Raw genomic sequence first — 23481 nt, 5'->3', positions numbered from 1 at the left:
TTTAACTTGTATGCAGTGTACATTATGTGAAATGCCAGACTGAATGAAGTACAAGTTAGATTCAAGATTGCTGGGAGAGATATCAATAACCTCAGATACGTAGATGGAACTACCCTTATGCCAGAAATAGAAAAGAAACTAAAAAGCCTCTTGATGAAAGTGAATAAAGAGAGTGAAAACCTGTCTCAAAACTCTGTCTAGAAAAGAAATTCTGTCTAGAAACTCAACATTCAAGAAACTAAGTTGCCTAACTTACCACATCTACCTGTGGTCTCTCAGGCCAGAAAGCTGTGACTGGAAATTGAGGCCTTCTGATGGCTGGCTGCACCTGTCCACAGTCAGGCTCCTAGGAAGACCTGCATTTCCTCCCTCTCTTCACTATTACTGTCCTCTCTCCAGGTCTTCACACTGACTTCCCATCTCCTAACGAGACCTGTCCTCTCATGTGACAGCCTTAAATTCCGTGAGACGACCTCAGAGGATGTGACAGCTCCCAACCTGTGGCCACACATGGCTGACCCTAGGGGAGGGATGCTATAAAGGTGGTATAGTGTGAGTGGTTCCTTTAGTCCTCATGATCCTCTACTTGACTCTTGGCATGACCTGGAATTCCTCCTGAGGTTGACCTCTGAGCCCCAGCACTTCACCTCCTGAGATGCTCTGAAAGGAAATGTGGGGGATGCATCATTCCTGTGTTCCCAAATGTGCCAGTGCGAGGTGTAGAGGGGCAGGGCTGTGTTTTAGGTGCAGTCCCTTTATCTTCATTTGGAGTCACTAGCTTTCCACTCTGTACTGAAGTGAGGCTTCTCCCAGTAGACCAAGGCTCTCACCTCCCTGAGACCCCTCCAGCAGAAAGAGAAGCACTTCGGCCAGAAAGCTTTCTCCTGGGTCTCATAGGGCTGACATCAGGGGTGGGCCTCTACAGTCTCCCCTGTTCTGGGCTGAGTGGTCCTCTTGGTCCTCGTTCAGGGACCTCATCCTCACTCCTGATCAGACCCAGACTGCAGCCTCCACTCACCTGAGGCTGTGATCCTCAGAACAAAGCCATTACTTTCTTGGAAGTTCCGGATTGGAAGACAGGATGAGCCAGATGTGTGCAAAGCTACTGGGGCCTTCTGAGGAGGAGAATATTCTAAGGCTCCACTCTCTTCTGGAATCAGTGGTCCCCCAGTCTTAGATCAGGTTTCTTACCTTGACTTCCAGTAGCATATGGGAATCCACCCTCTCTAGTGGCTGAATCAGCAGGCCTGTGGCCAAGGCTTTCGCCTTCTTGAGACAACAGAAGGGGTGAGAGAGCTACTCCCTGGCTACCCTTGGCTGTTCCTCTGTGCCCTCCCCCTTGCTATGGGGGGGTCCATTCATCAGCACCCAGTGTCCTCACTGTAAATCCTAAGAAGGCCTCTTAGGATCTCCTACTTGGGCAGAATTGGAGCTGCTGCCACAAGTCCAAGGTGCTCAACTCCCTGAGAACCCCTCCACCCTTGCCCTGCAGGAAAGGAAGGCGCACCTCAGACAGACTGCTCTCCCCATGGCCACACAAGGCAAGAAGCAGGATATAGTTTGTGGGACCCCTAGTGTTCTAAAACCTTCCCCTTGATAACTATCAGAGGCTGGGAGTCTTCCATCCATTGACCTGAGGTCACAGCGCTTAAGCTAAGGCTTTATGTCCCTGAGAATCAGGAAGGATAAATGAGGGCATATTGATCTTTTCAGGGTATCTGACATTGCGTGTGTTTGTGACCACATTGTCCCTGAGTAGTTTTGTCTTCTTTCATACCATTCATTAACAGCATTTTTTTTAATTTATTTGAAAACAGTTCTTTGGGACAGGGCCCCATGTATCCAATGAGACACATTTTTTGGAGTGTTTAGAGGAATAATGAATGAAAAAACATGATGTCTGGCTTAGGCTGGGAGAAGTGGCACATTGTGGGCTCTGCACAAATCCAGATTGGGGGACTAGTCCTAGGAAGGTCACTTCCTCAGTTTGTGAACTTGAGAAATTTGCAAGTAATCCATCCATGAATGGAGTCTGCTAAATCTGATCTTGCATGAATGCTGGAATGCATGTACTACATATAAAGCAGTGGCATACTGATTAAGAAGTATTGGTTTATAATAAGTGGAAGTTATGATTACTACGAAGCCTTCAAATACCACCTTCCCAATTGAGTTTATTTTTAATCCAGGAGAGAGCAGAGAATATGCAGTGAATTAGGACAAAAGAAACAAATATTCTTAAATGAGCTAAATAAGTCAAAGTATTTTTTATTTTTACTAAAAGAAAGTTTCAAGAAATAAGGTAAACCACAACTTAAAGACTTTTTAACTCTATTCTTTTCTCCATTTTCTTTTTGTTTCTCAATAGTTTCTGTGGTCTTCTTTCACATTAGCATGATATCACTCTTGCAGTGCTATGTTACCTACTTTCAGATCATAAAGACAACATAGATGGCTCCTGAATTTCTTTTATATCTATCAAAACTGTACCTTTAAAACTTTTAAAACAGCAATGAACCTAACAGCAGTATCATTACCAAATTAATACTCTGAGGAAAAACAACCTCTTACAAGTAAAAATATTTGGAAAAAAATGATATGTAGAAGTTACTCGTGTGAAACAGTAAGAGAAATGTGATCGAAATAAATGTGATCTAACCCCCACTACCATGCACTCTTTAGAAGCTTGACTACTCTTCAAGAAAAATTCTCCTCTAATGTCATGTTATCTTCTTTGCATTGTGAACAATATATTCAGTACTTTCAGTGCGTTTTACAAATACCCAAACTTTTAAAACATTAAAACAGCTGGAAAATATGATTTATATGATTCATACATTTGAATTCTGATGCACAATAAACCTTATCAAATGTAAGAATATTTGAAAGTACTAAACATCTCCTTCACCTCTTTACCTTTCTAATTTAAATCATCGTTCATTAGGTATTTCTCATATGGATACAAGAAAACACATATATATTTTGTTAAAACAGACTAGACCTAAACTGGCTTACCATTTAAAACTGTAAGAAGATATGGGTTTTGTTCACTCCACCCCAGTACTCTGCACTATTTAGGAGCTTGATTGCTCTCTTCCAACACAAAGGGAACAAAGTGCCCTGCCCCCCTCACTAGATGTGGGAGGAGCTGCAGGACTTGGCCCTGGAAGGGGCACTGGCCTCAGCCATGGCCACAACTCTCCGCCCTGCTCTCTCCACCTGATCTCTCAGAGCCTCATCATAGAGGTCTGGGAAGGAACTAGGGACCCTACCGTGGAACTTGGCTAGAACCTCCAGTACCTTCATCTTAACTGGTCTCAGCACAAGCTCTCGGGCCCCACAGGAACTCGTAGCGCGGAGGATCACTATTGGGCACCCGGCGGTAGTTCAGGTACTCCTTCTGCACCAGATTTTTGGTGATGAGCCTTCTAGGCTCCCCAAAGATCCAGTAACTCCTCCCAGCATAGATCCCCAACATACTGAGGAATTCCCAGATCTCATTCTCTGTGGCACAGTTACCATTCATGAAGATGACCCCCAGGAGCACCATGATGAGACGAGACTTGGAGGCCACCCCCCAATCACTTGGACAATTGTTTCCCCCGAGGTTGACCTTGCTGATGAGGGTGTAGATGTTCCCTCTACGGTCGACTTCCTTCATCTCCAGGCCAAAGACCAGCTCCATGTGCTCACGGGCTGTACTGAGGATCTCAGAGAAGTGCTGCCTGTACTTCCTGCTGACGATTTTCATCAGGGCATTCTGCGTGATGGGCTCCTTCTTGGTGTACTTCTCCAGCAGGAACTCCACCAGTATCCTGGCCTTCCTGGCCAGAGGATCTTTGTGAGTGCTCTGAGTGGCAGGGGCTTCCTGGGAGGCACCTGCACTTTCTTCCTTGGGGCCTTGGACACCTTCATCAGATGCTGCACATGAAGGCCGTGCATCAGGAGAGCTAGGGGCCATGGCTCCCTGAAGCTCCTGGTGATCGCCAGCAGGGGAGCTCGGGGGAGAACCCTGAGGGGCAGAAGAGGGGGAGGAGGGGCGCTCCTCCTTTGGGGCTGCAGCAGCACTGGCCTGGGCCTCCTGAGTGTCCCTCCTGGTCCTGGTGGCATTTCCCGGGGGCACGTGACTTGTTCTTGTGCCTCCGAGGCATGGTGACAGCAGGTCAGCGACCGCAAGTGGGAGTGCGGGCAGGAAAGCAGGCAAGGAGGGCACCTGGAGGACAGACAAGGACATGATGTGAGAACCTTCAGTGAGGAGAGTCCTGCCTGGGAGTTAGAAGTGGGGGGCAGCAGTGGGGGCTCGCAGGGAAGGCAGGTCCTCTCAGCTGACATTCTGAGTCAGGATGAAAATTGGTGCGAGACACCCCCATATCCAAGGCCCCCTCTCCCGCACCAAGTCTGTTCCCTCTCCTGTCTGAAATTGATGCTGCCACCTTCCCTGTCACCCCAGACGAGGAGAGGAGGGCGTATTCATCCCCCCACTGAAGGGTCCCAGGACCTTCCCTTCTGCTGTCTCGTGGCTGCCCTTCACAACCAGGCTCCAAGCTCCCCTCTCAGACCGCCGCCCCCCTTCCCAATGCTTGGCCCAGAGGAAGCGCTGACCACAGGGGAGGGTCCTGAGTCGCCCGTTTGTCAGGGAGCATGGTCCTCATCCTGACTCTTCCCGAACCCTGACATCCTCACTCTACTGACCAGCTGCAAGCCCCTCAAACCAAACTCCCCTCTTCTCCGAGTGTCCTGTGTCCCAGGTCGCAGTGAGAGAGCCCCTCAGCCTTTAGAGCTGCCCGGCGGCTGATCCGCAGCCAAATCGCAGTGAGTGGGGGTTACACATGGCTGCCGTTCTGCTGTATCGAGACCTTCAGTCTTCCCAAGCGTCCCCCCTTCACTCCACAGTGTTCGTGGCTCTTCCTCTACTGAGCGGACCTGGGGTCCAGCAGAGCCTGACCGAGGCATTCTTTCCCGAGACCCCCTAGGGGTTAGTGAATGGTCTTGGGGCCTAAGAGCTAGGCTGGATTCTCTGGTCTGAGTGCAGGGGTAGGGTGGCCAGACGCTGTGCGGCCCTCTCTTTTCAGAGGGAAAAGGGAATCGGGGTACAGAGACGTGTCCCTGTACTCGTAACTCACGTCACCTCCAATCTTGACACCCGATGACACTTGGGTCTGCTACCTCTGGCCACAGTCAATGGCAGCTCTCAGAGATAGCGGCACTGTCAAGGATGGCGTCACTCCCCCAGCGTGCTTAGGAGGACGTCACTTCCTGTCATGCGCATCTGGGCTCCAGGAGGACAGCAGGGGCGGGACCTGGACAGGCGGGTTTCCAGGGGAGCTTCTCACAGGATTGGCACGTGGACTTTCCCTTGACTATTAAGGGGTCCTGGGACGTCCCTGTCCTGAACTGTCAGCTGGCTCACTCCATGCCTCTCACTTGTGTCAGCACTCCCAACAGGAAGAATTGGGGAGCCCAAGCCTAATAGCCTTCCTGGAGCCCATGAGACTAACACCGAAGGCTCTCTTGGGCTCTCTCTTCTATAGTAAGCAATGCTGTGTCGTTCTCCATGCCTTGCCTTAACCCCTGTAGATGCTGGGCTACGTCCCATCTGCTGACCTGAGGCCAAGGCCTCATATCAAAGATGTGAACCGCCGAGTCTCCTGGTATGAAGTGCACATACGTCTCATCTCGCCGTTTCTACCCGAAGCTTCCTGGAAATGGCTGCTACAAGTAAGATGAGCTGAGAGGGAAGGATGGAGACTGTTTTCTGTGGTGTGGACCCCCTCACATCTCACTCAGAAACTTTATTCATATTGACTGCTGACAGGGCCTGGAAATCCTTCCCTTTCTGGTATAAGTCCACCCCTGTCCCCAACCATGCTCATACAATTCCAGAAGAGTAAGTGAAGGTCCTCCTTAGCCTGACAGTTCTCACTGTGGGTTCTCAGTCGACTGCAGGGTCATTGCTCAAAAGTTCTGAGATGGTGTTCTGTCATTTTGTACAATTACTGTGATACTAACTTTTCTCTTTTAGTCCCTGGGTGATAGTCTATTAAGGTGATCATTTAAAGGGCCAGTTCTCATCCACTAGCATTCCCTGGTGGCTCAGACAGTGAAGAATCCACCTGCGGTGCGGGAGACCTGGGTTCAATCTGTGGGTTTGGAAGACCCCCTGGAGGAGGGCATGGCAACCCACTCTGGTAGTCTTGCCTGGAGTTTCCCCTTGGACAGAGGAGCCTGGTGGGCTACAGTCCATGGGGTTGCAAAGAGTCAGACACAACTGAGTGACTAAGCACACACACAACAAACTTTGTGCTGGTTATTTCATGATCTGGACCATACTGCCACATCCAAGCCAAACTTTGGTGCCCCTTGGTCCTGGCATGGGGCCTTGGAGATGCTGCCTCAGATTCCTTCAGTGAAGCAGTGGAGATTCCTGATCCCAGGGCAGAGTGGAAGAATCCAGGGCTCAAGTTTAAAGCCTTTTGCAGCTGATCCTGTTGTCTGCTTCCCTTGCAGGCTGCACATCTATGCCAGTCTCTTAAGTACTCCCCCACCTAGGCACACATAGGGTCAAGTTCAGTGGAGACTTACTGTCCATCAGGGATTATTTAATTTTATGTTTTCACTTTTGTTAATAGTTTTCTTCATTCCTTCAATAAGATTTCCATGTTTACCTCTGCGTACAAAAACAGCAGACCGTGTTTCATTGTGGTTTCAGCTACTCTGAATGTGGTACAAAATCTGTAAAGGAGTTACAGAAAATAGACAGTCTTACAATATCTGTTCTTCATGAATATACATAATATACTATTCTGTTCGAGCCTTCTTTTTCCTAAGACTCTCAGGAAATTCTTCTCCTTGCCTCCATGAAGGCTGTATACATTTTTCTAAAGTTTCTTTGTAAGTAAATTTTTTCTATGGTTGCTTTTGTTTATGGTATATTTTCTGTTACTTGGTGTAAGTAACTGTTGATTCTTCCAGACCAACTGGATGATTTTGCTGCCGTGATCTTTTTTTTTATTCCAGATTTTTGAAGTCTCTTACATGTTTGAATATTTCCTGTCCTGTTTTCTAAGATTTTTAATTCAAGAATCAAATTGTTATTGTGATCTTTTTCTTTTCATTACTTCTGACTTTTATTCATTTGGCATTGTTGTATATAACTCTAGTGGCTATATGTACTTTCCAGATTTTTTTTCTAGTTTTTAAATTCATAGATTTTTTAACAATTATTTTTAATTAGAAGATAATTAAATGGTGTGTCAGGTTTCTTGTATGAAGCAGCTATAAGTATACATATATCTCCTCCCTCATGAACCTTCCTCCCACCTCCGACCTCATCCCTCTAGGTCGTCACAGAGCTGATTCTTTGTGTCACCCAGCAACTTCCCCCACATGCCTGTTGTCCACATGGTAGTGCATATTTGTCCACATGGTAGTGCATATTTGTCCACATGGTAGTGCATATTAGTCCACGCCACTCTCTCAATTCGTCTCACTGTCTGCTTCCCCCGATGTGTCCACATGCCCGTTCTCTACGTCTGTGTCTCCATTCTTTCCCTGCAAATATATTTATAACTACCCTTTTGTGGCCTTTCTTTCTCATTCTCTTTTTAGTATATTTTGCAGATAGAAGTTTTTAATATTAACAAAGTTCAGCTTATTATTTTCTTTCATGGACTGTGCTTTTGGTTTTGTGCCTAAAATCTCATTACCAAACTCAAGTATTGGCCCCGTGTTATCTTCTAGATTTTCTTGCCTATTCCATATGGCACGTGGAATCCTAGTCCCTGACCAGTGATCAAACCTCTTCCCCCAGCAGTGGAAGTGTTGATTCTTAAACACTGGACTGCCAGGGATGTCCCTGCAATTTTTTTTTTTAAATTGTGAGTTTTTCATTTAGGTCTGTGATTCCCTTTGAGTTAATTATTTTGAAAGGTTTAGAGTTTGTATGTCAATTCATTTTTCTTAGATATGGATGTCTAGTTATCCCAGGACTGTAAGTTTAAAGGACTGTCCTTTTCTATTGAATTGCCTTTGTGCCTTTGTTAAAGGTCGGTTGAGTGTTTGGGGTGTCTGTTTCTAGATTTTATGTTCTGTGGCATTGATCTGTCTATTATTCTGTTAATAGCATACAGTCTTGAGTATTGTAGCTTTAAAGTAAGTTTTGAAATCCAGTAATATCAGTTCTCTGACTTTGATCTTTAATATTGACTTCAGTGGGTATTATGGATCATTTCATTGTTGACATAAAATTTAAATTGTTGGCTGCTATCCAGAAGCTAACTTGCTGGAATTTTGAACAGAATTGCATTAAGTGCCTAGGTTAAGTTGGCAATAAGTGACATCTCAACAATATAGCATCTCCCTATCTATGAACATGGCATGTCTATTTATCTTTAATTTTTTTCAGTGCAGATTATGAGTTTTTCTCATGTAAATCTTATACATATTTTTTGAAGAATTATTTCTAATATATTTTGGTGCTAATGTAAATGGAGTTAAGTTTTTAATTGCAAGTTCCATCTTTTTATTGGAAAAGAATTGACTATTATGTATTAACCTTATTAATATATTAATTATATAGTAGTTATATATTGATAATGTATTAACCTTATTAACATATACTCCTGGCTTATTAATGCCAAGAGTTTTCTTGTTATTGATGCTTATAATTCCATTTTTCCCTTCCAAATATCTGTATCTTTTGCTTCCTTCTCTTATCTCTTTGCATTGGCTAGGACTTTCAGTACAGTGTTGAATAGGCATGGTGAGAAGGGATAACCTCACCTTGTTCCTCACCTTAATGTGACAGCATCTGTCTTCTCACTATGAAGTATGATGTTTTACCTGTATTTCTTTTTAGATGTTTTATATGAAGCTGAGGAAATGCCTGTCTGTATCTAGTTTGCTGAGAATTTTTATGATGAATGGGTGTTGAATTTTATCAGATGATTTTTTCCTTTCATCTGTTGATCTCATCTTGTGATTATCTTCCTTAGACTATTGTTATTATGATTTATGATTACTGATTTTCAAATGTTGCACATCTGAAATGCATCCTACTTAGATAGAGTATGTAATTCCTTGTATGGATTGTTAGGTTTCTTTTCTTATATTTTTTTGGGGATTTTGCTTCTGTGTTCATGAGAGGTATTTGTGTTCAATTTTTTTCTCTTAATTTCTTCATCTGATTTTGATATTTGAGTGTAATACTCATCTCACAGAAAAGGAATTAGGAGGTGTTCCTTTTGCTTCTATTTTCTGGGAGAGATTGTAGAGAATTGTTATCATTTCTTCCTTAAATTTTTGTTAGAATTCATCAGTGGAAACATCTGGGTCTGTTACTGTCTTTATTGAAAGCTTATTACTTATGGATTAAATTTCTTTAATAGATACAGACCTATTCAGAGTATCTATTTTTCTTTGTGACAGTGGGGCTAAGTTATACTTTCAAGAAGTTTCTCACCGGAACCTTTCCTTTTTGTAGGCACAGAGTTGTTTATAATATTCACTCATTATCCTTTTAATGTCCATGGAATCAGTAGTAATGGCCCCTCCTTCATTTCTACTATTAGTAATTTAATTTGTTTTCTCTCTTTGTTCTTCTTTAGCCTGGGGAGAATTGTATCTTCTTTTTATTTTGTATCTTGAAGGAAACTTCTTTGGGCTTTGTTCTTTTTCTGCATTACCTTCCTTTTTTCAGTGTCATTGGTTTCTGCTTTGATTTATTCTTCCTCTGCTTTTTCTTTTCTTTCACAAGTTTACTAATATAGAAGCTTAAGTTATTAATTGTAGGTTTTTTTTTGTTATAGGCACTCAATGCTGTGTATACCTCTTTACTGATTTTGCTGCATCACACAACTTCTGATAAGTTGTAATTTTGTTTTCATTTTGTAAAAATATTTTAAAATTTCTCATTAGAATTTCTCTTTGGCCCATGTGTTATTCAGATGTTTATTGTTTAGTCTGCAAATAATCTTTAGTTTTCCTGCTGTCTTTTGTTATCAATTTCTAGTTTATTTCCATCACACTGAGAGAATTCTCTGTATTATTTGTATGTTTTAAATTTGATGATATACATTTTATGGCTTAGACTGTGATCTGTCTTGATATATGTTTCATGTGAACTTGAAAATAATGTGTTTCCTGCTGTCATTCAATATTCTATAAATGTCATTTAGATCTCATTAATGCTTGTTACTTTTCAGTTCAACTGGACCTTACTGATTTTCTGCCCACTGAATCTGTCAATTAGTAAAAGACATGTGTTGATATCTCCTTTGAGATTATATTTGCCACATCAATGTTTGCTCTGGGTATTTTATTTTAACAAAGCTTCTTTAGGTCCATACACCTTAAAGTTTGCTATGATTTCTTTGAGTGTTGACCACTTAATCTTTAAGTAATGCCCATTTTTATTCCTGATTTTCTTGTTTGAATATTGCTTTACCAGAAATAGATTCAGTGAGTACAGATTTTTTTTTTACCACTCATATTAGCATTGCATAGTTTTCTCTATCCCTTTATTTTAATCTATTCATGTCTTTGAATTTAGAGTGGGTTTCTTATAGATCCCATGTGCTTAGTCGCTCAGTCATGTCTGACTCTTTGGAGCCCATGGACCATAGCCTGCCAGACTCCTCAGTCCATGGGGATTCTACAGGCAAGAGTACTGGAGTGGGCTGCCATGCCCTACTCCAGGGAATCTTCCCAACCCAGGTATCGAACCTTGGTGTCCTGCAAGGCATGTGGATTCTGTACCATCTGAGCCTCCAGGAAAGCCCAAAATAAAGATGGACAGCATAGGGGTAGGTATATTTTTGTTGTTTCAATTTCTTTTCATCTACCTTTCTTTTCTCTACCTTTTAAATACCATTCACATTAAAAGTGATTATGCAGAGTTTGTTTAACATTGACCATATTCGTATCTGTTTTCTGTTCATTGAATTTATTCTTTGTTGTTGTTTTAATATTCTGCTGTTTTTCTGCCTTGTCTACTTTTGAATGAAGATTTAACATTATTTCATTGTCTGTCCTCTTGGGAAATCAGTTATATGTTTAAAAATTTTTTTACTGTTTTTTGTAGAGTTTGCATGATACATTTGCAACTCATTCAAATCCTCTTTTAAATAACAACATCCAGCTTCACGGTTGGTACAAGTATCTTGTTTCCCAGTTCCTCCTCTCCTGGCCTTTCTACCATTTCTGCCATTTTTTTTATCCATAAGGTATAATCACTAGATGCATTGTTTGTTTATTATTATTTTCAATAAATAGTTATCTTTTTGATTAATTGGAGGTAATACAAAGGTTTATTTTAACTTCATTTATTCTTTCTCTAACTCTGTACCGTTCTTTACATAGGCCAGATTTCCTGACCTACATCATTTTCCTTTGCCCAGAAGAATTTCTTTTAGCATTTCTTGCAGAGTAGTTCTGCTAGTTACAAATTTCCATCAGTTTTTGTTTGTTATATAAAGTCTTTGTTTTTCATTATTGTTGAAGGATTTTTCCCTCTTGCTACTAAATTCTGGGTATGTAGTAGTGTTTTTTTTTTTTTCTTTCAATGAATTGAAACTTTAATTCTAGTCTTTTCTTGATAGCATGGTTCACGAAGAGAAATCTTAGGTAATTGTTACTCTTGTTCTTCTATAGCAAGTTCTTTTTTTTTTTTTTTCCCTCTAGTGTTCCTCAAGAATTATGTTTTCTTTTGGTTTTCTGAAGTTTGAGTGTGATATGCCAAAGTTTAGATTTTTATTTTCTGTTTATCCTGCTTTGTATTCTGTGAGCTTCCTAGATGTCATCCAACCATTTCATCCTCTGTTCTCCCCTTCTCCTCATGCCCTCAATATTTGCCAGCCTCAGGGTCTTTTCAACAGAGTCAACTCTTCACATCAGGTAGCTAAAGTATTGGAGTTTCAGCTTCAACATAAGTCCTTCCAATGAATATTAAGGACTGATTTCCTTTAGGATGGACTGGTTGGACCTCCTTGCAGTCCAAGGGACTCTCAAGAGTCTTCTCCAACGCCACAGTTCAAAAGCATCAATTCTTCGGTGCTCAGCTTTCTTTATAGTCCAACTCTCACATCCACACATGACTAGTGGAAAAAGCATAGCCTTGATTAGATGGACCTTTGTTGGCACAGTAACATCTCTGCTTTTTAATATGCTGTCTAGGTTGATCATACCTTTTCTTCCAAGGAGTAAGCTTCTTTTAATTTCATGGCTGCAGTCACCATCTGCAGTGATTTTGGAGCCCAAAAAAATAAGTCCATCACTGTTTCCGCTGTTTCCCCATCTATTTGCCGAAGTGATGGACAGGATGCCATGATCTTAGTTTTCTGAATGTTGAGTTTTAAGCCAACTTATTCAGTCTTCTCTTTCACTTTCATCAAGAGGCTCTTTAGTTCTTCTTCACTTTCTGCCATAAGGGTGGTGTCATCTGCATATCTGAGGTTACTGTTATTTCTCCCGGCAATCTTGATTCCAGCTTGTGCTTCCTCCAGCCCAGCATTCCTCATGATGTACTTTGCATAGAAGTTAAATAAGCAGGGTGACAATATAGGGCCTTGATTTTCTCCTTTTCCTATTTGGTGTCAGTCTGTTGTTCCATGTCCGGTTCTAACTGCTGCTTTCTGACCTGCTTACAGATTTCTCAAGAGGCAGGTCAGGTGGTCTGATATTCCCATCTCTTTCAGAATTTTCCACAGTTTATTGTGATCCACACAGTCAAAGGCTTTGGCATAGTCAAAAAAATGGAAATAGATGTTTTTCTGGAACTCTCTTGCTTTTTTGATGATCCAGCTGATGTTGGCAATTTGATCACTGGTTCCTCTGCCTTTTCTAAAACCAGCTTGAACATCTGGAAATTCATGTATTGTTGAAGCCTGGCTTGGAATTTTCTCCTCACTCCTAGATCTAGGACATTCTGCTGCTGATGAGCTGTGATTCCCTTTATTTGCCTAGATCTTCAGTTTGGGGTGGCTGTGGTTTTCCCTGTAACTTCAGTTTTCTGATAGATCCTAGAAAGAGTTTTTGATTTTCTGTTTGTTCAGGTTTTTTCTCATTGTGAGGATGGGAGTGATGGTTTCTGAGATATTCACATGGGAAAGCAGGAAAATTTCTGTCGAATAGCAGAGATGGTACCACGTATCCATGTGTTGTTTCTTCCTTTATTGGGAATTCTTCCTACATTCCATGGGGGCTTCCCCAGTGGCTCAACCATAAAGAACCCACATGCCAATGCAGGAGATGCAGGTTTGATCTCTGGGTCGGAAAGTTCCTCTGGAAGAGGAAATGGCAACCTAACTCAGTATTCTTGCCTGAGAAGTCCCATGGACAGAGGAGCCTAGTGGATGACAGTCCATGTGTTCACAAAAGAGTCAGACATGAGTTAGCAAGTAAACAGCAACAACAAATGACTTAATTAATTATGGCTACGGAAGGAAACCTCCAAATGAATCCTAATAAGACAGTTTGGAGAGCTTCCAGTTTGCTGAACACACGTAGGAGATGTGAGGGTGGTGGAGGTGGACAGGGTCTGAGAGCTTTGTACCCCTTTCCCACACCTCACTCCAAGCATCTTGTCCATTTGGCTGTTGGGGAGTCAGATGTTTTATGATAAACCAATCATCTAATAAGTCAGCTGTTTTCTTGAGTACTTTGAGCTGATTCAGAAATTATTCAACCCTGGGAAGGGTTTGTGGTAACCCTGATTTAAAGCTAGTCAGTCAGAATTACAAGAGACCTGGATTTGACTAAGTGTAAGGCACTCTTGTGGGAATGAGCCCTTAACTTGTGAGATGTGATGCTAACTCCAGGTAGATACTATCAGAAACAAATTGAATCATGGTAGATACTCAGCTGGTGTTAGAGAATTGGTTTGTGTGTGAAAAACAAAGAAAAACTCATACATTTGGTGTCAACAGTATTGAAAATACAAGTGCAAAAAAACTGTTCTTTCCCTTTACAAATGCATTTTCTCCTTTTTATGTAAATGCAGTAGTTTCCAGTTGTCAGTTTTTTCCTAATATGATACCTGTGTGTTCCTTGTTGCAGTTTCTGCTCTTTAGGTGCTAGTCGTGTTCCTTAGACACAGCCTATTTCTTCATTTAATCACATGGCTGTGTGAGAGTGATCTTTGCTCAAGTATTCCTTTATTGGGACATTCTTACCTAGACTTTGTGTCAAGGAGGGTGTCCCTGTTAAAATGGTTGATCCATTTTCTGTCTTTTTGTATGATTTAGAAGAATTCAAGGAAGCTGGTGATTAGTTTCTCCCTGACCATTTGGTGTAATGGGCCACCAAATCTGGCTTGTCATGGACATTTTGATGGTACTGTAGGTTTGGACTACATTTTCAATTTAGTGATTTATAGGTTTCTAAAAGCTGTCCCATTTTACTGCAGTTTTAAAATTTAAAGTCATGATAATTATAATAAAAACAATCATAAACAACACTTTGGAGAATAAAACAATGAACTTAGTAGACTTGAAACTCAGCATCAATAATCCTCAATAATTATAGGAAACAGCTTGTTAAATTTAAAGTTTATTTATGTATTCATTTGTTTATTGGCTAATCACTCTTGAGACAAAGTTGTGTGCTTCCATTAGAGATATGTAGTGTTTGTTTTCTACTTTGTGGTGGTACTGACAATTGGTGACGATCTTCATTTCACCCTTATCCATTACTTCATTAGGGTCCATCGAATGCTAATTCTTTAGTTATACCCTGGTGGCTCAGAGGTGAAGAATCCACCTGCAGTGCAGGAGATTTGAAGGAGATGCAGGTTCACTCCCTGGGTTGGGAAGACCCCTGGAGGAGGAAATAGCAATGCACTCCATTATTCTGGTGTGAGAAACCACAGGGACAGAGGAGCCTGGCAGGCTATGGTCCCAGTGTTCACAAAGAGTTGGACATGACTGAGCGACTAAACAACAACAGTATACACACACACACACACACACACACACACACACACACACATAGTGGAATCAATCATTTGATTATATTATACATTATACAGAATATTATATATTAAAAATATAATTCATATGTATATATATTCCGATGCCATTTTAAAGCAAATAATTCTGTGCCATTAGTTCATTCACAGTGTTGTACAGTCACCACTTCTGTCTTATTTCAACATATCCTTCATTCCACGAAGTAACTTCTACGGACCGGAAAACTATGTTCACCTCTTGGTGAGTGTTGAGCCAAATGACACAGCCCAGTCAAAGAGCAGGAGAAGGAAGGATTTATTTCTTGCAGCAAGTAAGGAGAACAGCAGGGATCGTTCCCAAAGCAGTGTTTCCCTGGACAGCAAAATTGGGAAAATTTTAAGCTAAGGGTACATACATATTCATGAAGGGGCTTGAGCAGCAGAGAGTTCAGCATAGAGTTGACACAAAGGTCAGTGGAGTCCAAGCTTTACAGGTGATTGAAGTCACGAAGATCAGAAAAGATAAATCACCATTCCTTCGGTTCCAGTTGATCTTGAGTTTGATCACTTGAGGCGGGTTTGAATTCTGCAAAACAGCTGAAGGATGTGCTTCTGGCTAATGTTTATCCTTGAAAGGACTGGGCATTTTTACAACTGATTTATTACCTTTGGTACTGGTACAACTCCTGCCTGATAACAGTCACTCGTTGTTGCATTCTTTTGTTTCCTTAAGTTCATTATTACTGATGTCTGCTCAAGGGCAAACATTGTCCAGAGGCTTTGATCACAAAATGATTTACGCCAAAAATGGTGTCTTTTATGTCAGGAAAGCCATACTAAGTTCTCTTTCTCCAGGAACACCTACCCTATCTGCTTACTTTACCTCTTACCCTTCAAAAAATTGCTTCTCATTCACACTACTCCCTAGTCCCTGGGAAGCATCAGTCTGCACTCTGTCACTTTGAATTTGCTTATCCTGGATAATTCATATAAATGGTCTCATATAGTATGTGACCTTTTCATTTAGCATAATGTTTCCAAGGCTCATCCATGGTCTCTTAGTTATTAGTACTTCATTCCTCTTTATGACTGAATCCTATTCCATTTTAAGAATATACAACATTTTGTTGTTGATAGAAATTTTGGATTGTTTGCAGTTTCGGGCTTTTATGAATAATGCATCTTTAAATATTTGTGTACAAATATTTGTTTGATTGCAAATTCTAAATTGTTTAAATTATATACCTAGGAATAGAACTGCTGGGTCCTATGGTAATTTTTTCTTTAAATTTGAGAAACTTCCAAACTCTTTTCCAGAGAGGCTGAACCATTTTGCATTCTTACCAGCAACACAGGAGGGATCCAACGGTATCCCATTGTGTTCTTATATACATGTTCCTAATGATCCTGAGCATCTTGTCATATACTTTTTGGTGACTGATTTATCTTTTTTGTAGAAATATCTCTTCAAGTCCTTTACTTATTTTTCAAAATTGAACTGTTGGTTCTTTCTGTTGTTTGACTTCACATTTCCCACAGAAACTGGAGACAAAGGCTTTACCCTTCCTTCCTGTTACATTTCAGTGGAAAGGCTTTCAGGTCCTTGAGAAAGACACTCCTGGGTTGCAGGAGATACATACATCTCAAAGGGACAGAGGAAGGATTTGTAATTGTGAGGGTTGTTTTTTTTTTTTTTTTTTTTTCTTTCTTTCTTTTTAAATAGACACTCTCAGTAAAGGAAGATGAGGGGCTTATGTCAGATGTTGGCTGGAACTGATTCCTTTGGTAGCCTTGAAATTTTCTAAACAGGAACTCAGGGGTAGACGAGTTGTCCTAGAATGTGGCCTTAGGTTGCTGCTAGAAACCATGCTAGAGGTCAGTCAAGGTTCTTAATGCAGATGTTTGGACAGAGTTGTTCATGACAATAATTTTTGCAGTTCTCCGTTCCTAACCTCAGCTTGCAGTTCCATGACACATTGCCCTTTTTATAGGTAGTTCCAAACTTGGAGAAGGCAGTGGCACCCCACTCCAGTACTCTTGCTTGGAAAACCTCATGGGCGGAGGAACCTGGTAGGCTGCAGTCCATGGGGTCGCTAAGAGTGGGACACGACTGAGTGACTTCACTTTCACATTTCACTTTCATGCACTGGAGAAGGAAATGGCAACCCTCTCCAGTGTTCTTGCCTGGAGAATCCCAGGGACGGGGGAGCCTGGTGGGCTGCGGTCTATGGGGTCACACAGAGTCGGACTTGACTGAAGTGACTTAGCAGTAGCAAACTTGACAGGTTTCTTATTCAAGGTAGGTAGGGAAGTAAGAACATATCTCTAGCAAAATAACATCTCCTAAAATAATGTCTGTGATCAAGGAATGCCATCAGGTACTATAATGTAACCATAAGGGTGGCACCCATCACCTTGCCATATCTATTGTTCAGAAGTAAAAGAGCTGAATAGATATTTCTCCAAAGAAGAACATATAAAAGGCCAACGTGTCCATGAAAGGTGTTCACCCATCACTCAGTTCAGTTCAGTCTCTCAGTTGTGTCTAACTCTTTGTGAAGCATGCAGGCTTCCCTGTCCATCACCAACTCCTGGAGCTTACTCAAACTGATGTGCATTGAGTCCATAATGCCATCCAACAAATCTCATCCTCTGTCGTCCCCTTCTCCTCCTGCCTTCAATCTTTCCCATAATTGTTTTTACAATGTATGAATCTATTAATTCAAAATAAGGGTTTGAAATAAACAGGAGGATGCAACTCGTGATTCAGTTGCTAGTGTCCAACTTTTCTCGCCTTATAGGACAGACTTCCTAAGCCCATTGCAGTTAACTGAGTCACCTGATTAGAATATGCTTCTGATAGAGGCAGTGATTTAAAATACAATGCAGAGCTATAGAAAGACAATAGGAATATGAGGAAATGCTTATGCAAACACAGGAGAGGCAAGAGATAATCTCTGAGTTACAAGAAGTGGAAAGGCTAAAAAGGATAGAGACCATATCTGCTAAAGGGAGCATACTAACTTCCAGCAACAAAAGGAATACAGGGGATAATTGAAACTGCTGGCGATCTTTGTGGTTAAGTCATCTTACCCTGCTGGCATTTGCCAGCAAGTGGATGCAACATTCTTAGTATCACAGACATCTTTTCATTCAACAGTAACATCTCAGACAGTGAAAGGTGATTTATATTTACTAAAAAAGATCATGAGAAGACTGTGGTAAAGGCTGTTATGTAATAATTTAAATTTTTTTTCAAATCCATAAATCAGAGTTATTACAATAACAAAGAGGTAGTTGTTGTGTCCTTTCTCCCACAGTCATGGAACAAGATGCAAATTCTCCATCTATAAAATAAGAAAATGTTGAATCTAGATCCTTTCCAAAGTGGAAAAACTTTAGAAGCTGTAGGGCAGGAAGGATTCTCTTCTAACAGACATCAACAAGACCTCTCCCAAAATGTGGGAAAATGGGGCAAACACAAGAAGAAGTAGTGGAGGAGAAGAGGTGTTAGGAGCTTGTTGTTGAGTCCTGTCGATTCTTTGGCAACAACATTGACTGTAGACGGCAGGCACCCACTGGTTCATGAGGATTTCTGAGGCAGAATACTAGAATGGGTTCGCCTTTTCCTTCTCCAGGGGCCTTTGGCAACCCAGGGATCAAACCTGGGTGTCCTTCATTGCAGGGAAATTCTTTACCCCCCCCCCCCCCTCTGAGCCACCAGGAAGCCCCTTTCTAAAGATAGCCAGATAAACTTTTAGAACATTTTTTTTTCTTTCTTTTTTTTTTTTTTTTTTCCATTCCAACCCGCAGGCCACGTCGGTTTGAATTTATAAGCACACAAAATGGAGATATTCGTGGCATACAAGTCTGGATTTGTACACCCGAAGGGAAAGATACTGGGAGACTAGGTGCAGAGAAATGCAGACAAGTGACTTTAGTTTCTAGCACTGTGAACCAGTTTAATGGCCAAAGTTGAAAAAATTTGGACAGGGTGGCATGGAGACCTTCCTCTGTTTGAAAATATTCACCTCAGGCTGGGACTTGAGCCCACAAGGCTTGGACTGAAACCCATCTGGCCAGGACTTGAATCCAGCCAAATTCTTGTTTGGGACCTTGATTCATGGTATTTTAATTAGAATCACTCTCCTAGTGATTCTAATTCTCCTAGTCCTAGTGCCTGGACTTACTGGGAGGCTCAAGGTGTATGTGTCTCAGCACAGAAGGAATTCAGAAAGGGAAAGTGTTAGACAAGAAATAGATGTATTAATTATAGGGACGCTTGTAAGAAATGCAAGCAGGCAGGTAATGGAGCTCTGCCCTGAGGATTAAGTGGGTTGCATTTTTATAATCAAAGGAAAGTGAATGAAGGGGAAAGACTGCTTCTTTGAAATAGAGGTCAGGCTTACATAACTCACTCCCGCTTTCGTTTGGGGCAGGAGAGTGTCTGACCCTATGAGGTCAATCTCGATTATCATAGTACTTCTCAAATCAGTAGAAGGGTGGGTGACATTTCTTCTTTTACTGTGGGACTGGAGCATATGGCATGTTCCAGTTTACGGGCTTTATATTTAAGCAAGCCTGCTACTTTCACGACTTTTTGATACATTTCTTGAGTGATCAGTAACTTACACTGGTCTCCCAAAGGTTCCTAGGTTTCTCTATCTCTAGACGCCTACTAGACTTCTATAGCTACCCGCTCTCTTTCTGTCTGTGCTCAGGCCCTCATTCATGTCTGACTCTGCAACCCCATGAACTGAAGTACTCCAGGTTCTCCAGGCAGGAGTACTGGAATGGGTAGCCATTTCCTCCTCCAGGGGATGTTCCACACCCAGGGATTGAACCTTTGTCTCCTGCATTGCAGGTGCATACTTTTCCACCGAGTCACCTGGGACAGCTAACTGTATCCTATGCTATTCTATCCCTGTCATATGGAGGCAGGCTCCCCCAGCCAAGAGCAGTCATTTTTCTTGCTGGGTGTCTTCTCCATGAGGGTCTCCAGCTTGGACTCTTGTTGGAATTTCGTGAGCAAGTTTCTTCCCAAGAAGAGGAGGGGGCAGTCATACATGATCAGAAACTGATGATCAAAGGTAAATTTTCCTAGCAAGGACTTGAGGGGAGGGGCAGGTCACTTGGTTTGGGACCTTCCTTCCATCCCCATTATCATGGAGGATTGGAGGGCTGAGGCCAATGGAAATCAGCACTGGGTAGCTGCCCCACATATAAAATAACTGTCCTTCCTGCCACATCAAGGGTTACCTGAGGCTCCTTTGGGGAAATGCGCAGATGTCCTTTGGGAGCCATGGAGGTTCCCAGGCTCCATCAGTCTTCAGTCCCCTCGGCTAGCTTGGTTTGGCAGCCTCAAGTCTCCTATAGGACTGGAGGGACTGCGGTCATGCTTCTGGAGGCCCTCTCATTTGTACATCTATCGGGTAGGGTACTGGTGGACTTTCCCAAACAGGGAGCATTCGTCCTTCAGTCACTCACCCCTGGCTGTAGGAAGATCCATCCGTTTGTGCACAAGACAGTGGCTCTGATCCAGGCTTCCTGGATCGTCCCTGCCGTTGGCTTTGTTAAGGGAGAGTAACCCTAAGGTGGTGCAGGGGTTTGAGCTGTCACGTTGGGTAATTATGCTTTTTGCTGTTGTCCCCTGAATCCTTTTTACCTCCTCAACCTACTCTATCATCTAAGTATGCAAAGGCAGAATCCATGAGTTGAATTTGTGGGGGCCTTGGGTCTCCAGCTGCTAGATGGTACATTAGAGAGGATGGTCTGGGCAAGACTGTCCCCGCCTCAGAACTGGGGAGGTAGCAGTTCCTGGTTGTGGTTCTTGGGGAAGTGGACTAATAAGCTGATCATATAAAACATCGGTCTCCTGTTGGAGAAGGAGGCACTTTGAAAGGGGTGTGAGCACTTTCACAGGAGTTAAAAGGAGTTCTTTAGACATGGATTTTGGAATAGGGTCATGAACATTTGGATGCATGGGACTTCCGCCCTCGCCTCCCATTTTGGGGTTAGGATGTCACAAGACAGGGACCAATGGGAGTTATTTGTTCTGGTGCACTCCCATGTCAACAGTGGGTTCCCTGTGAGCACCTGAAATCTACCTGATTGGTGAGCCTGAGGAGGCCCTTGGGTTAGTCTGAAAAGGAACAGAAGCCAGTGGGAGTAAAATGACCAGCATCCAAGGGCCTAAAGCTTCAGAGAGGGAGGGACGAGACCTAGGCTCTGAGCCCACTAAAAAGTTTACGGTTATGACTGAAGTAAAAGAAAAAGACTCAGAGCCGAAAGGTAGGACTGGAGTATCACAAGGCAGTGATAACAATACTAGGCAAAAGTTCCCTCAGGGTATTGTCACTGTGATATTGAAGAGGGGCTCCTTGTTGGACTCCTGAAGTGGCTCCTTGCTAAGAATCCGCCTGCAATGCAGGAGATGTGGGTTCAATCACAGGATTGGGAAGGTACCCTAAAGAAGGCAATGGTAATCCACTCAAGTATTGTTGCCTGGGAAATCCCGTGGACAGAGGATCCAGGTGGGCTTCAGTCCAAGGGGCCACAAAGAGTTGGACATGCCTTAGCGACTGACCACATTACTTTATAGAAGTGAAAGAAGCAACACCTAACCAGCAAGGAGGCTCAAGGATCAAGAGACAGTCTGAGAAATCTGGAGATCAGGATAGAAGAGAAATCAAGGACACAAGGGAAGGTGTAGAGCTATGACGTGGGGGAGGTTGGAGTTTCTGATGGTGATCTTGGGAGAAGTGGACTGTCTCCTAGGCAGAGAGTCCTAAGCCTGCTGAGAAAGGTGCTCGCTTACTGCCTCTGCTCTGGGGTTGATAAAGTCTGCTTGAGACCCCCAGAAGGGAGGGGATCGCCCACAGTGTAACATCAGGGTGCAGCGAGTAGGCCAAAAATCTATAGAGAAGGCTGCAGAGTCCCCCAGTTTTGGCCCCTGATGCAGTTATGGTCCCAGAACCACACTGGGATTAAGAACGTATAGGGAGGGAATTGGGCTCGAGGACTTACAGAGAGAAACTCACCCAATCAAGTCCCTGATCCACCAGTCCATTCTGAAGGAGATCACCTGGGATTTCTTTGGAAGGAATGATGCTAAGCTGAAACTCCAGTACTTTGGCCACCTCATGCAAAGAGTTGACTCATTGGAAAAGACTCTGATGCTGGGAGGGATTGGGGCAGGAGGAGAAGGGGAGGACAGAGGATGAGATGGCTGGATGGCATCACTGACTCGATGGACATGAGTCTCAGTGAACTCCGGGAGTTGGTGATGGACAGGGAGGCCTGGCGTGCTGATTCATGGGGTTGCAAAGATTCGGACACGATTAAGCGACTGATCTGATCTGATCTGATCTGAATTTGAACATCATGCAGTCTTCTCGGTTAAACTTCTCACCTCAAAATAGTAGACCGTAGAGGAAATGACAAAGACTGAGAGGAGAAAAGTCTTGGCCTCAGTGGGCGCCTTCACCATTGGAAATTCTGTGTCTGCCAGGCCCAAGGATAGTGTCAACTGCCACCCAAGTGTTCTTTGGGTATGCAGAGCTGGGCGTACTCCTTGCAGCTCTTAATTGAGGGGAGCCATGACACAGTGACTGAACAGATCTTGCCCTGTGGGTCATGGAAAGAGAACAAAGCAGAGAGTGACAGCAAGCAAGTTTTCATGGGAGAGATAGGGTGAAAGTCAGGGGTCTCCAGCCAGCAGTTTGGGCAAGACCACTGAGTTCACCCTGGCAGCAATTTAGTCATGGTACCAAATATGTCACTGGTGAAAAGAGATTTCCTCAGTGCTTGCCTTGCAAAGAAAGGGAAGGACTCTGGACTAGTGCACATCAGGGGACTTGTCTGATGAAGGTCACTTTATCAGTCTTGTGAACTTGAGACAACTGCAAGTTATCCATCTATAAATGAGTCTGCTAAATCCTATCCTGCATGAATGCTAGAATTATGTATACATATAAGCAGAGTCATACTGATTAAGAAACACTGGTCTTTAATTTAATGGTAGTTATGATTATTATGAACTCCAAAATACCCCCTTCCTATCTGAGGTTATTTTTATGCAGTAGATAGCAGAGATTATGCAGTGCATTGGACAAAAAAAAATAAATATTCTTTTTAAAAAAAAAAAAAAATAACAAAAAACAAATAAAAATAAAAACTACAAATTAAAACTTTTTCTTTATGCTTAATTGTTTTTGGTTTCTCAATATTCTGTGGCCGTTTTTCATTACCATGAAAATCTCTCTTTCAGCGACAATTACCTACTTCCAGATCATAAAGACAGTACAGATGGTTCATGATTTCTTTTACATCTACCAAAACTGTAACTTTAAAATCCTAAAACAGCAATAAATAAAACTGGAATATCATTACCAAATCAGTATTCTGAAGAAAAAGAATCTGTTAGAAGTAAAAATATTCGATAAAAATGAAATAAATAATATGCAGAAGTTACTAGTTTAAATCAGGAAGAAAATAGAGATCTAAACTTGGTTTGCTCGACCCCTACTAACCTGCACTAT

At 42.4% G+C, this 23481-nt stretch overlaps 1 protein-coding gene across 1 annotated transcript; it reads right to left on the bottom strand.

Moving 5' to 3' along the window:
• Nucleotides 1-3307: 3307 nt before the first annotated feature.
• On the bottom strand, nt 3308-4234 carry LOC522364 (melanoma-associated antigen B17-like). The gene has a single exon (XM_005228335.1). The coding sequence runs from the start codon at nt 4232-4234 to the stop codon at nt 3308-3310; it is 927 nt and encodes a 308-aa protein (XP_005228392.1).
• Nucleotides 4235-23481: the final 19247 nt, after the last annotated feature.

The sequence above is a fragment of the Bos taurus genome, unplaced genomic scaffold, assembly GCF_002263795.3.
Source record: "Bos taurus isolate L1 Dominette 01449 registration number 42190680 breed Hereford unplaced genomic scaffold, ARS-UCD2.0 ScbfJmS_892_Leftover_ScbfJmS_927, whole genome shotgun sequence".
NCBI lineage: Eukaryota > Metazoa > Chordata > Mammalia > Artiodactyla > Bovidae > Bos > Bos taurus.
Note: the sequence above shows the minus strand (reverse complement) of the source record. Positions and strands in the feature narration are given on the sequence as shown.